Consider the following 14,854-nt stretch of genomic DNA (forward strand, 5'->3'; position numbering starts at 1 on the left):
TTTTCCCATTTTTGCCATGAAGGCTTTGTGTGTTTGTTTTTTGTTCTTCTACCTTTAAGGAAAGAGCTATAAAAGATAGCCTTTGTTTCCTCTTCCCATTCTTCTGTCTTCTACTCATCTGTTCTCTACTTCTCAGAGGGAAAAGGTCAGTAGTGAACGGAAACGATGTCAAATAATGCAAGTTTTAAGTCGCATATGTATGGCAGTGATGATTATTTTTTTATTTTGCCTGCCTGTAAGAGAAGATTTGTTACTGAAATACTGTTGTGGAAGCCAGCTTTTGCCTTATTTTCCTTTGCTTTATTTTTAAGATATCCTCCTCTGTAAGCATCATTGTCTGAAGGTTGGGGCTCTGAACCACACCAAAAAAATAAAGGAAGGAAGGGAGGGAGGAAGGAAGGAAGGAAGGAAGGAAACAAGGAAACACATTTAGAAATACTAGTCTTGAAAAATCACTGAGAGAGTACATTTTAACTGTCTTACTACAAAAAACACCCTATGTGGATAATGTATGCTAATTAGCTTGATATGGCCATTGTACAGTGTATACATATTTGAAAACATCATGTTGTACACGATACATATATAATATTCATTTGTCAATTTAAATAATTTTTAAGAAAGGGAATACTAGATCATAGTTATTAACTTCTTAGTAACTAATTTCATTCAACCCCTTTTTTTTTTGTTACCGGGGATTAAACCCATGGGCACTCAACCACTGAGCCACATCCACAACCCTTTTTTTATATTTTATTTAGAAACAGGGTCTCACTCAGTTGCTTAGGGCCTTGCTAAATTGCTGAGGCTGGCTTTGAACTTGCCTCAGTCTCTGGAGCTGCCAGGATTACAGGTGTGGGCCACTACACCCAGTTCAGCCATTTCTTGATGGCTGCTTTTACCCTACACTGATGATTTCTCTGTGAGAAAATTCTTCATATCTTTATATTCTGCAGCATATGGACAAAGTCTTTGACTTTATTTCTCTTCTCCTTTGCAATTAACTTGACCTCCTCTTGACTTTAAAGTAGGCTATTAAAGTCAGCGTGTTACTTGAGGCAAGATGTTTGATGTATTTTCTTGGATTCATCTTTCCCTTACCACACAGATGCTATTAGACTTGGTTATCACATTGCACAAAACAGAATTAGGTTTATAAAACAACAAATTAAAAGGGTTTTTGCAATTTTTTTTAAGTTCAAGACTTATTTGTGAAATTCTTGCATATTTAAAGATTGTCTAGTAAGTTTTGATAGTTATAAGTAGAAGCTTATAAATTCTCACATACATGATGAAGAAGATGGGGACACATCTTCTTCTGTGTGCATAGAAAGCTAATTGCTTTCTGTTCCAAAATGGGCTAGCAAATGATATCTGAAGAGCAGATGGATTTCTTATTAAATGTAAGTTTAATCCCCTGTACTTGCAGTTTCAGCTTCTGCAAGGACTTTATGATATGACTGCTTCTTATGATTTTGTACTATGTGAAGCAAAGCTGCTCTAAGTTGGGCTGTCAGGGGCCCTGTGGCAGGGAACGGGAGGTGGACTCTTTGCAAGGAAGGACTAAGTGCTATGATTGTTTCTGATGCTTGGAAAATTAGTTACACTTTTCATATCAAAACTTCTGGGTTTTGTGTTTTGTTTTAAAGGAAAAAAAAACCACTGTTTTTCTTTTCTTTTCTAGCCATGAGGAGGGTCCCACTGCTAAAAAATGCAAGACTGAGGAAGGGGAAACCCCCTTCAGCGTCTCCAACCTGGCTGAAGGCAGTGTCACAAAGGTAAGCAGAGCCTTGACAGTGTTCTCCCCTTTTCGGGAAGGTAGGAACTTGAGCAGATGACTTCACGTTTCATTGGTTAGTTAACATACCACTTTCTCTGTTCCTCTGTGTGTGTGCTATAGAGTCCCATCCCGTATCTCTTCATTTCTTCCTTTAAGTAATTGTTGTCAGTGAAATTACTTATAGAGTTAACTATGCAATGTATAGTATGTAGAGCTCCAAATAATAGGTAGATTATAGAATACCTCAGTGGCAGCACATGTCGTACAGATTTTTTTTCTTGTTGGCTTCATTTTGCAGCTTTCCAGTTAGTCAAAATGATAGGATAAGTGCAGGTAAAACTTTTCAGTCTTACTAAGTACATAAAATTTATGTTACTATAACTTTACTATTTATTTTCTAGTACACAACTTAAGAACAGGATTCAAAAGTTTAGGCTTTCCCCAAACCAAGTATTCTTTGACATTTGAGAACTTTATTTAATGAGAATATTTTTGGAAACTTAAAAATATTACCTTATTTTAAATGACATTATTTTGATTAAATGAATCTTAAAAACTTCCCTTTATTAGCAAATTACACTAGGAGGGATATTCAGCACCAGGACCTGACTTGTGTCTACCTCAAACAGAAATGCTCTCAGAAAAATCCAAGTGTCTAAAAAGTGATTTGGATTTCATTTGAATATTTTGTAATAGGAAAAAAGCATGATCTTATTTGTTCTGAGAGCTTTTCTGTGTGCTATTCCAAAGCAAACTGGAGACAGAAGTACATTTTGTGCTAAAGTTTCCCAGACTAATAGGAGCCCCATTGCTTTCTCCCCTGTGGCCCAATAAGGTTGGGACCAGCAAATTAAAGATATAGTCAGAAAGTGTCATGAATTTTGGCAGAGTGTTGCATCTTTCAAGCTTTCCCACCTACCATTGTAGACTTTTAGATAATCTGCTTTTACATTTTGAGTAAAAGTTTTTTTATGTGTGTTCTGCCAAAACTTCAGTGCTAAAGGACCAACAACAGTCCCCCAAAAGGGACAGTTCAGTGAATCAAGCATTAAGCTGACATTTCTTATATTATTTTAGTGGAGCAAATATATTTCCTGTGACCCTATACTACAGCATCCTCTTTTTTCTTATTGGTTGAGTTTTAGAATGTATAGGCAGTACCTATACCATATAAAGCCCTCAAGCTGGACTTGTTTCTGATGACCCTCTAGAAACAAGTCAGCTGGCATAAAGAAAGATTAGTGAAAAGAGTCGGGCAGCTGTGTGACTACTTCAATATATTAGCTTTTAGCAAAGCCCTGGGAATGAAAATGATAGAAAAGGCCTCCTCTTTGTCTTTAAGAACACACTTATTACGTGAAGCCATCTTGTGTTGCCTTGGGTACTGCCAAAAAGAGAAGTGACCTGCAGGTTTATTGTCTGTGGGTCTGTTTCAGGTTGGAAGTGTGAATCCTGCTGAAAACTTCCGTGCTCTTGTGAGACAGAAGAACGCCAGCTTTGAGGAAGGTGAGCGCCTTGCCATCAGCTTGGCATTCAAGAAAAGCTACATAATTAGGCTAACAGATTTAAGGTCTGGATTAATAATTGTAGCCTTTTGTTGTTATGTTTTATCCTGCCTTTGTCTTTTTTGGCAGGTTTTTACAATTGTCCATTATTATGGGCTCACGAAGGCAGCATTATGAGCATGTGGAAGAAAATGCTGCATTTTCCTCCGTGGGTCTGTTCAAAGATAGAACTAATTTATAGGTCTCCCTGTTATGGAAACTTGAAACTAGAACTGTGGAATTTTAGTTCCACCTCATTGAAGTTCTTTGAGGTCTTGTGAGTGAGCTTATAGGATTTATCTTCCTGTTTTAGAGGTACAGTTCTTGTTCCAGTCCTGAGTTTAGGCCCCATTATTATACTCCTAGAAAAACCTTGTTGCTGCCCCTAGATTTGATCCTTCTCAAGTTGACCACATACTCGCATTTTTCTTATCAGATATAACCTAGAATTCCATTTAGACTGGGGCTAATATCAATATAACCGTCAGAGATGGATGGAGGGTCTGGGACCAATGTTCATTCACAATTGCTTTAGGTTCCTATTCATTTACCCTTTGAAGAGTTGCATCTGGCAGTCGTTAATCCTGCAGGTGTTTGTATGCAGTATATTGCCTTCACTGTAGATACCCAGGGGTAGGCCTCTGTGAGCTGCCTTCTGGGTGTGTATTTATGTTCACATGTGCACAGACCTTCCTCTTCCAGCATGGTGACATTTTAGAGGGAAACTGATCTTTCAGTGCCTGTTAACACTACTACCTAGCTTAGGTCTAAGGCACCTTACTACTTGCAGTCTAGGAATCTGGCAAGATAACTGGACCTGCTGGGCTGTTGCTCAAAGGCAATCGTAACCAGCTGGGCCTCAGAGAAAGCAAGCAGTCTACCAGGCCAAGTCCTGTTGGCAAGAATACCAAAGGCCAAGTCCATGAGAATTTCCCAGGAAGACCAGCTTCGTCATCATCTGCAATCTTAATTGGGCTGTGTATATTTGGTGTTTTTAGATGGAGAAAGAGCTTTTTGTCCTGCCATGAGTTGCCATTCAGCAAAAAATCTTTTGGGTTTAACACAAAACAAAACTTCATCTAACTAGAAGAGGGAAATCTAAAATTCTAAGTTTTCAGAAGGACTGGTAAAAGGAGGAGTTCCCTCTTTTCTGATTTGGGTAATCATGATAGACTTTGTATGATTTAGTATGGGACCTGGGTTATAGTCTGTTTTGCTGCATGTTGTGACTGTGTATTTAGAAGTGGCAGACAAGTCAGTGGACCTATCATGATTATTGTGTTTTTGAAGAAAGATTGAGAACTTAGCTTTTAATTGCAAGGACCTTGCCAAGTCTGATGTCCTCTCTTTGGAAGCAGTTGGTCTCCTGAGTTGTTTTATGCATGATCTTTTCAGGGATTAAATCTGACTGTGAACACCATTATGTGGTTATAGTAGACTCTAGTTATTTTGTGTCTACTATGTGCAAGACATTGTGCTAGCACTATATTATATTCTTTGTTTCATTTACTCTGGGGAGCAATCCTGCAGTTATGTGAGGAAGCAGAGAAAATGTTAGTGCTTTAATAGCTGGTGTCAGAATTTTCCAAAGGAGAGTATGATTTGTACAGGGAAAATACTTTGAATGGTGCTTAGGGTAGAGAATGGTTCTCTGTCCCCAGGCTTGGTGGCCAGCCAGTGCTAGGGTTTTGGAGGAAAAAGAAGTATGTCTGACTCAGAAGTAGAAAACCTGGAGCTGGTTCAGGAGAAGAGGAGTGAGGAGAAGATGTAAGAGAGAGAAGAAGAAGTGACAGTTTATACATAGGCACAGCCTTCCACAGCAAGTCCCCAAATCCCACAAATACCCAGTGTCAGTAAAACTCTGGGAATGCTGGGTTTGTGTACTTTGTTGGTGAAGAGGCAGCGTGGTGTCCGGAATTACTTCAGACAGGGCAGAAAATACCCCTGAGAACGCAGGAGATCAGCATCTGAAAATACCTTGAGAGAGTAAATTGCTGGGAGTTTACACAACCTGGGAAAACATGGTTTCCCCCAGGCCAGGGAACTGGGGATTTGCAGCTGTCTTGTAAATATAACAAGGGTAAGTGGACCAGATGGCCTATAGGTTACAATAGGTAGTAGCATCTCCATTTTACCAATGGAAACTAAGATTGGCAGAGATGGACTTCCCCCAAAACCACACAGGGATTCAAACACGTTTCTTTCACATACTGGATTTCTCTACTTAGCCACACTGTTTTACCCTCATTTCCTAACAACTTTTTGTTTACTTCTGAACAAATCATTATAAGGTCATGTATCGGAAACCTTGGACCTGTGGATAGAACTTTGTTAGTAGACTGCCCTTGCGTGTTGAATGTAACTTTTGAGTCCTAGCACATATCCAGTGTTGTGGCAGTGGAAGTCCCTCTGTACCTCCTTCGAGGGCTTGGTCAATCAGAGCTGTCTAGTGACATCACAAAACCAGACTTCCCACCCATCTGTCAGAAAATGGGACTGCCTGCTTGTTAGCCACTAGTTCTGCTTTGTGGCTCTCACTAGGTTTTTCTTTCATCTCTCCCTCTCTTTCCTCCAGCTCCAAAAATATTGTCTCCTCATTGTTTGTCCTGCTTTTGTTCTTCCACTTGGGCATCTCTTTATGAGCCAAGACTCACTTCCCTTCCTACCACAGAGCACTCCCTGCAGAACTTAAGCAGCCTCCCTGGTGTAATCTCCTTTATCCCTGGGAGAGGCCTCTGTCTGGGAACAGGAAGGGAAGCCCCTCCCTTTTCTACAGTCTGCTTTTTGAGTCAGTTGCCAAACTTGTGCTAAACAAACAGTAAGTAGTTGGTAAGATTATTTTACCCTGAGGTAGAGGTGGTCATTTCACCTGACGTATACCTTCTGTCAGGCCTAACTATAGCACAATGACACCAAGAGTATTGTGATATCTATCACCTTCTGATGTCAGCAGTCTATAGTGGGAAGCTACACGTTTTCTTATCTTCTGGTTTTCAGTGTGAGGAATGTTTCTTGTTCTAACCTTACCCGCAGAGAGGAGATAACTCACACTGAACCCCAGGCGATGTGTTCTTCCTGGCTGCCAGTGTTTCTGTGAACTGTCTTTGAAGTTCTTTCAGGTGCCCTTCTTCTGCCTGTCCCTTTCCTCTTTTCTCCCTGTATGCCCTGTCATTCTGCTACCATAGTTACAATAGAGACCATGGCTCGTGTACAGTGACCATCCGTCATTTGTGAATGTTGAGTTGTTTCCCTGTAACATGCTATTCATGAGTGTGGTGTCACCATCATCTGTGGTCTCTTGTCCCTGGTTGTGGATTCCATAGAGTTCTCAGAGCCTCCATAGGTGTAGTCCAGCCACTGGTTTGAAAGTGCTCCTTCACCCAGCTCATCAGCAAAGCTGCCAAGGAGGAGCACCATGGATTTCCAACTCTTTGCCCCTTCCCTATTTAGGAAGAATGCTAAAACAGTCAAAAGATAGACAGCAAATTGGAGGAGAAGGAAAAACCACATTTCTTTAATCCTCCATGCAATTCCTCTGTGATTGAGATATGTCTGAATTTATAAATTCCCATTGAGTATGGGACAATTATGTAAAATAGCTAGAATGTTCCTTGTGTGACTGAAACAGGCTCTCAGAGCCTGTCAGAAAAGATGGATATATGGAGACAGCTAGTAGGATGGGATATAGCTTATTTTATAATGAGATGATTCTTTTTCATGTCCCTTGTTTTTGCTACTTAGATTATAGGGTCTATATTAGGCTTCTGCATAGTGACAGGATAGCGGAACTCCATTCCACCAAATTGAATTCACATGAGTATGGCTGGTTAAAAAAAAAAAAAAACCTGGGAATACATCCTAAGTAGAAATGCTGCAGACTCAAACAGCTGCCATTTAACATTAGATCTGTGTACAAGTCAGTAGCAGTGTGCACCTGTCCATTTGATTAGAAGATTGGATCTATTTCTTTTGTGGCTGCTGAGGCACTTAATTTCTCTAGTTTTTCATTTTGTATCATATCTCATCCCTGAGTCTTTTTGCCTTCTTCTTCATCCACCCTTATTTTCATTCATCACAAATATTTTAATTTTAAAACAAATTTCTTAAAATTCACTTTTCCAAGGTTTCCCAGCATAAGGTAAAATGGTACAATTAGTAATAAAATTATGTTAAAATAAAATAGACCTTTTCCACTTTTTAAAAAATGATATAGCAGCACTATCCCACTTGCACAGCAGTTTACTCATATAGATAATGTGATTTTCTGCTCTGAGTCAAGCCCTGAATGGGGGGATCCTTGATCATTGTTCTCTATGGGAAATTTCCTGTGTGTGTTTTATTTTTGTGATCGATTCTGATTTATGTAATCTTGGATATGTATTACATAATCTGCTATAGTTCTGTTCTCACAAAGACAAAAATTGATCTCTGTGTACATAGAGCTGGTCAATTAAAAGCAAAAATTAGTTCTGTCAAATAACTTGAACATCTTAAGAGGAAGTTACTAAATATAGTGACTAAAATTTTAAACATATTTGGACTTATAAAAGTGTTGTTTTCTTTTTATAACAGTTTGGTATACTTTCTTAGTCCTTTCCCAAAATAGCACCAATGCATCTAGTCGTGAAAGAGAAAATACATTTTTGCTGAATTCAGAGGTTTGGTCCGTACTTTCTATAGTTTCATTTGTTCTTCACTGGCTTCCTTTTTGACTCATTTAAAATTTTTAAACCCCAGAACTTGATGATCCAGTCTTATTTTATGCCTGTTTGTCAAAACAAGTTGTCTCATTTTAACACAAAAATCAGTCTGTTTGGAATCCTAAAGGATACCTGCTGAGAGTGTGTGTGTGCTTAGTATTGGACATGGTAAAGACATATCAGTAGTCCTTAGGGTCTTGATCATCTTCCATGTGGGTGGACTGAAGTCCAGAATAGTTAGGGTGACTTTGCACAGATTCTTGCAAATGTGTAGCAGACACTAGATCAAATTCCAGTGAGCTAGTTCTTGTCCTCTAGTGGCTTAAATTTCTTCACTGATGGGTACATTTCAATAAAGGCACATATCACTGTACATTTTATATAGTAAAACTCATCAGCCAAATAGTTAAAATGAAATCATTGAGTAAGAATGAAAAGAAAAAAATTAAAAAGGTCATGATACAGAAATCAAAGATCATCATACACACATAACCATTGTTAAAGTATTTCATTTTTTTAGCAGTTCTCCTCTCAAAGACTTTCATCCATTTTTATTCTGCTTCTAAAATCTTTTCAAGTTCCTGCCAATCTGTGTATTAGAATATCTTAATTACAGGATATGGCTCTTGAAAAGTGTGACCTGGCTATCAACTTTAGAGAGACAATGGTAACCTTATAGTGAAAACATGTAGTGGTACTTCTGTTCTCAGTAAGTACCCACAGAAGACCATATGTAATATATACCCAGAGTGATCCTGTTCACTCCCAGTGTTTAGTTTTCTCATTCTACGTAATAAAGTGACTTCCCTTAAACCTAAGTTTTCTCCTTTTATGTTAAAAATGGAAAAGATATCTTTCCTCTGGCCGAATACATGGCTTTTATTAACACATTTCCTGCATCAGAGCCAAGATCCATTTAAGCCTGCATTTTAGTTACTGAGCCATTGGCTTGTGTTGACCCCGCCATCAGTGTAGCCAGTGTTCACAAGCAGCTGTCTTGGAGATTCGGAGTTCATGGGTGCTTAGGAGAAAGGGGTGTGCCATACAGCTTGCTGTTGGAATTGACTCCTGCATTCACTGCTCATGACTATTATTTGTGAGGCAGAAAGCAGTTGAAGTACTTACTCATGGCACTTTGGTTTTTTCTAACTCCTATAAATTCTGTGATTCCTCCTTGCATGGTAGATCATTATCATTCAGGGCAGTGCACTTGGTTTTCCTTGAATTGGACTGTCTTCAAGATTGCTTCTTAAGCCCAGCTGGTTGAAAAAGGAAACTGATTTGAGATTGTGCTGATGTGCAAACTGCTTTAATCAATGACTTAAAGTGACTGCTTGTGGCAAGCAGCAGAAGCTCTTAACCAATTAAGATTTTTGGAAAGGATGTTAGGCTTTTGTTAAAATAGGCACTAATCAGCTGAAATGTGTTAAGAGGAGCCTAGAAACAGCTTGGAGTCTCACTTAAATGTAATAAAAGTGTTTGGGTCCTGTCCTTTCAAATTGCAACCCCAAGGCCAAAAATATGCTGATGCAGAAAAAGTGGCAAGTGTAATTTGGTACAGTTAGTCCCGTCTTGTAGGTTCATGCATGCCTGCATAAAACTTAAAAAAAAAAAAAAAAAAAAAAAGGAACGCTTGCTTCTCTGGCCAGAAGAGGGAAAATAGTTTTATTCAGATAGAGAATGAAGTTTCAGCAGGGATTAAGAATATTGTCAGCCTAGATGTCTTTGGAAATAGAAAAAAAATTCATATTCTCTCTCTCTTTCTTTTTTAGGAGCCATTTTTCATATCAGAACTATCTTTTTATCTTTTTCTAATTTCTTTACCCTTGAAACCTCTAGTATTTTCTTGCATATTAAAGGTAAGATTTGATGTCTAAGCCTTTCTAATTATTCTGTAATAGAAACATCTAGTAGCCCCTACTATCTGTGGTATATATCTCCACAAATCTCATAAATTGTACTTATTGCCAGTTTTTAATAGCTTTATTGAAGTAAAATTTTCTACCATGTAGTGTAATTGTAGGAAACATTGGTGATCTTTTGTAAATGTATAGAGTTGTAGTAGTCATCACCACCATCCAGTTTAAGAATGTTTTCTTCTCATGTATCAGAATGCATTCAACTATCATGTATAACTAATTAGAACAACAACAACAAGGAATGGTTTTTTCATCCCCAAACATTCCCAGGTCTGTTGATAGTCAATTTTTGCTTCTACCCTGACCCTAAGCAACTACTTCTACTGTATAGATTGACTTTTCCTGGAAATTTCATATAAATGAAAACTCAATATAATCTTTAGAATCTGCTTCTCTCTCTTTTTTTTTTTTTTTTTTTTTGTATTTTTATTTAGATTCAGAATCTCACTGAGTTGCTTAGCACCTTGCTTTTGCTGAAGCTAGCTTTGAACTAGAGATCCTCCTGCCTTAGCCTCCTGAGCTGCTGAGGTTACAGGTATGCGACCTGGCTAGCATCTGCTTCTTAGCATATTTTTGAGATTTGTCCACATTGTAGCATATATTAATAGTTCATTTCTTTTTATGTCCGAATTATATTTCTGCTATATGGATATGGCCTGTTTTATTTATCCACTTACCAGCTGATGGACATTGAATCTGGAATATTACAGATAGTGAGTGCTACTGTGAACATTTACATATAAGTGTGTGTATGTTTCTGTTTTTATTGGGTAGCTGTGGAATCGCTGAACCATACTGGAAGTTTAACTTTTTTAAACTAGCCAAATATCAAAAGTTGATTATTATTTTTCATCCCCACCAGCAACATGTGAGGGTCCCGGTTTCTTCACATATTTGATAACACTTGTATAATCAAGTCTTTTCAGTTATAACTAACTGAAACTAACTAAAAGTGGCTGTGTTGTGGTATATCATTGTGATTTTAATTTGCTGTTCTTTGAAAACTAATATTGGTCATTTTTATGTGCTTATTAGCCATTCACATATCCTCTTAGGTTAAATATGGATTCTAATCTTTTTTATATATGTATTTTTAGTTGTATTTGGACATAATATCTATATTTAATTAATTAATATAGTTATTTATTATGTGGTGCTGAAAATCAAACTCTGTGCCTCACATATGTGAGGCAAGCACTCTATTACAGAGCCACAACCCTAGCCCCTAGATTCAAATCTTTTGAACATTTTTTGAGATGAAGAGATGTAGAGAGTTCTCTATATATTTGGATACAAGTCCATTTTCAGATATATGGTTTACAAATATTTTCTGCCCATCTATAGCTTTTCTCTCTCTCTCTCTCTCTCTCTTTAAATGGTGTGTTTTGAAATGCGATGGTCTCAATTTTTATTAAGTGCAGTTTATCTTTTTGTTTCTTTAATGGAATGTTATTTTGGTGTCCTATATAAGAAATTTTTGCCTAAGCCAAATCACAAAGATTTTTCTCCTGTGTTGTCTTCCAAACATTTTAGTTTCTTTATTTAGATCTGGTTTTTCACTAATTTTTGTGAAAAGGTAAAAAGTAAGGATCTGTGTTCATTATTTTACCTTGGGCTAATTGAATGTCCCAGTATCATTTTTTGAAAAGATTTCTTTTCCCATTGAATTGTCTTGGTACTTTTTAATTTTTTAAATCTGTTGACTATAAATTTAAGTGTTATATTTCTGTATTCTTCAGTTCTGTTATGCTGATTTACATGTCTTTCATTAATATACCGTTTTGATTCCAAGTTTTAAAATCTTCCAACTTTGTTCTTTTCTATAGTTGTTTTGGCTGTTCTAGATCCTTTGTATTTCCATGTAAAGTTCAGGATCATTTTTAATTTACAGAAAAAAGCTTTCTGGGATTTTGATAGGTTTTGCATTAAATATATAGAATAATTAAGGGAAAGGATTGCCATCTTAACAATATTGAGTTTTCTGATCCATGAACATGAAAGTTTCTCTATTTATTTAAATTGTATTTCCTTTCTCTACTTGTGTTTTGTTTGTTTGTTTGGCAATACTGGGGATTGAAGCCAGGGATGCTCTAACAGTGAATTATGTCACCAGCCTTTTTATTTTTTATTTTGAGACAGGGAATTATAGACATGTGCTACTGTGCCCCACTGCATACTGTTTTATAGTTTTTACTGTGTAAGCCACATACTTCTGTTAAATTTATTGCCGAGTATTTTATTCTTTTTGATGCTATTATTGGGTTTTTTTTTTTTTGATTATTTGTTATTAGAATATAGAAAATACAATATATATATATTTTTTTTTTTTAATGTACCGGGATTGAACTCAGGGATGTTCTACTGAGTATACCCGGCCCTTTTTATTTTTTATTTTGAGCCTGGGTCTCACTGGGTTGCCCAGGCTGGCCTCAGATTTGTGATCCTCTTGTTTTCAACCTCCCAAGTACTGGGATTATAAGTGTGCACCACTGTGCCTGGCTTGGATTGTTCGTTGATCTTACATCCTGCAACCTTATTAAAGTTGTTTGTTTTTTATACATTACTGAGAGGTGGGTCTTTTACATACAAGATCATATTTTCTCCAAGTAAAAATAATTTTACTTCTTCATTTCTGACTTGCATCTCTTGAATATCTTGTTTGATTATTATGGCTGGAATTTTGTTCAACTGCATCAAAAAGAAACACAATAAGAGTGAACATGTTTGATTTGTTCCTTATCTTATGGGGAGTATTTTGTCTTTTACCATTTGTATGATATGAGTTCTTTTCCTAGATTTCTTTTGTCAGTTTGAAGAAGTTTTCTTCCATTCCTAGTTGGTTGGCAGTTTTATTATAATTGGGGGTTGAGTTTTGTCAGATGCATTTCTGCATCTGTTGAGATCATCACATGATTTTTATTCTTCTATTAATATAGTATGTTACATTAATTGCTTTGCAGTTGTTAAGTCAACCCTGTATTCCAGGCATAAATTCCAGTCAGTTGTGGTATAAAATCCTTCTTCTTCTGTCCTGATTCACTTTGTTAATACTTTGTTAATGATTTTTGTATATATGTTTATGAGGGGTATTGGCATTTGGCTTTCTTGTGACATCTTTATCTGGTTTTGATACGAGGGAAATGTTGACTTTATAGAATGAGTTATGAAATTTCCTTCTCCACAAGACAAGTAATATTTCTTCTTTGCATATTTGATAGAATTCATCAATGAGGCCATCTGGGCCTGGGTTCTTTGTGGGAAGCTTTTTAATAATTTAATTTTTCCTGTTATTTATAGATCTAGTCAGATTTTTCTATTTCTTCTTTAATTGGTTCTAGTAATTTTTATCTTTATAAGAATTTGTTCATTTAAGTGATCGATTTTATTGATATTATTCTAATTTTTATCCCCTTGAAATATTTTTTAGTTCTTTTTCCTTTTTTATTCCTGATTTTGTTATTTTGTATCTTCTCTTTTTCTTGGTCAACTAGGTAGAGGCTTACGGATATTCTTTTTAAGAGCCTAGCTTTTAGTTTTATTGATTTTCTTCATTATCTTTCTTTTATTTAATTAATTTCTGCTCTGATCATTATTATTCCTTTTCTTTTGCTTATTTTGGATTTAATTTGCTCTTTTGTTTGCCTGAAGTAGAAGCTTAGATTCTTCATTTGAAACCTTTCTTTTCTAATATAAGCATTTAAAGCTATACATTTCCCTCAAGCAGTTCTTTAGCTGCACATCATAAATTATTATATGCTGTGTTTTCATTTTTCTTCAGTTTAAAATTTTGCCAATGTAATTTTGATTATTTCTTTGACCTTTGGGTTTTTTTGAAATGCATTTTTAAATTTCCAAATATTGAAGATTCCCCAAATTTCTTTCTGCTGTCGATTTTTAATTTGGTTCCATTGTAATCGAAGAATTTATTTTGAATGGCTTCAGTTATTTTACATTTACCGAGACTTGTTTTATGGCCTAATGTGTAGTGTGTTCTGTGGAATATTCCCCATGGCCTGACAGAGAATGTGCATTCTGTGGTTGTCGGTCAAGGGTTCTGTAAATGTCAGGTCAGTTTGGGTGACAGTTTGTTCAAATCTGTGTCTTTGTGGATTTTCTGTCTAGTTGTTTTCTGTGATATTTTAAATATTGAAAGCTATTCACCTTGAGACCTAGGATGAGTCAGGATACCCAAATGAATTTCTTCAGGGTAGCAAAAAGATAAACATTGTCAATTCAGATATTAGAAGGTATTTTAAATAAAAGTCTTCAGGTATTAAAGTTTTAAGAAAAATAAATTTAGTTAGCTACATGTATTGCAAGTTCATGTTTGTTTTTCAGAATCTTCTGCTTTGTGGGAAGAGTTGTTTTATATTTGGAAATGGTGAGCTTACTCAATACAGAAAAAAAGATATAGATTCAGGAACTTGTTAAAACAAAAGTGATTTGTTATAAGAAAAAGTTTTAGACCATTTTTTTACAACTTTGGAATGTTTTCACAATTTTGGATGTTTTGATACATGTTTACATATGTATTGCTTAAATCAAGTTAAACATATCTGTCTTTTCATATATTTATCATTTCTCTATGTGAGTTAGGTTTTTGAAATATGCATTGTTATCTGTAGCCAAACATCGATGCAAAGGCATTCTGGAAGTTCTTACTCCTCTGTAATTGTAACATAGTTCCATTTCTCATTGCTCTTAAATTGACTGTTGAATCTAGTGAGATTTATTCACTGAAATTTTAAATGTATAAGATCATAAAAGGGTAGAATTCACAGACCAAAGATAAGATTTGCCTGCAATACATCTGGTTCAAAAGAGGGCAGTAGAGGAAATATAGTATTTTCTAAGGTTCTTTTAACCACTTCTCTTCAAGTATATGAGTAATAAAGAATGAAGTATATAGTA

General features: G+C 36.2%; 1 protein-coding gene across 2 annotated transcripts in view; it reads left to right on the plus strand.

The window, feature by feature from the left end:
• Positions 1 to 14,854, plus strand: part of XRCC5 (X-ray repair cross complementing 5) — a 98,837-nt gene that overhangs the window by 56,815 nt on the left and 27,168 nt on the right. For both annotated transcript variants that reach the window (XM_079132990.1, XM_079132991.1), the window contains exons 15-16: positions 1,685 to 1,778; positions 3,217 to 3,286. In XM_079132990.1, the coding sequence (XP_078989116.1) occupies positions 1,685 to 1,778; positions 3,217 to 3,286 (164 nt within the window). The remainder of the gene's footprint in view (positions 1 to 1,684; positions 1,779 to 3,216; positions 3,287 to 14,854) is intronic.

This window comes from Sciurus vulgaris (assembly GCF_902686455.1).
Source record: "Sciurus vulgaris genome assembly, chromosome: 3".
In the NCBI taxonomy this organism is placed as follows: domain Eukaryota; kingdom Metazoa; phylum Chordata; class Mammalia; order Rodentia; family Sciuridae; genus Sciurus; species Sciurus vulgaris.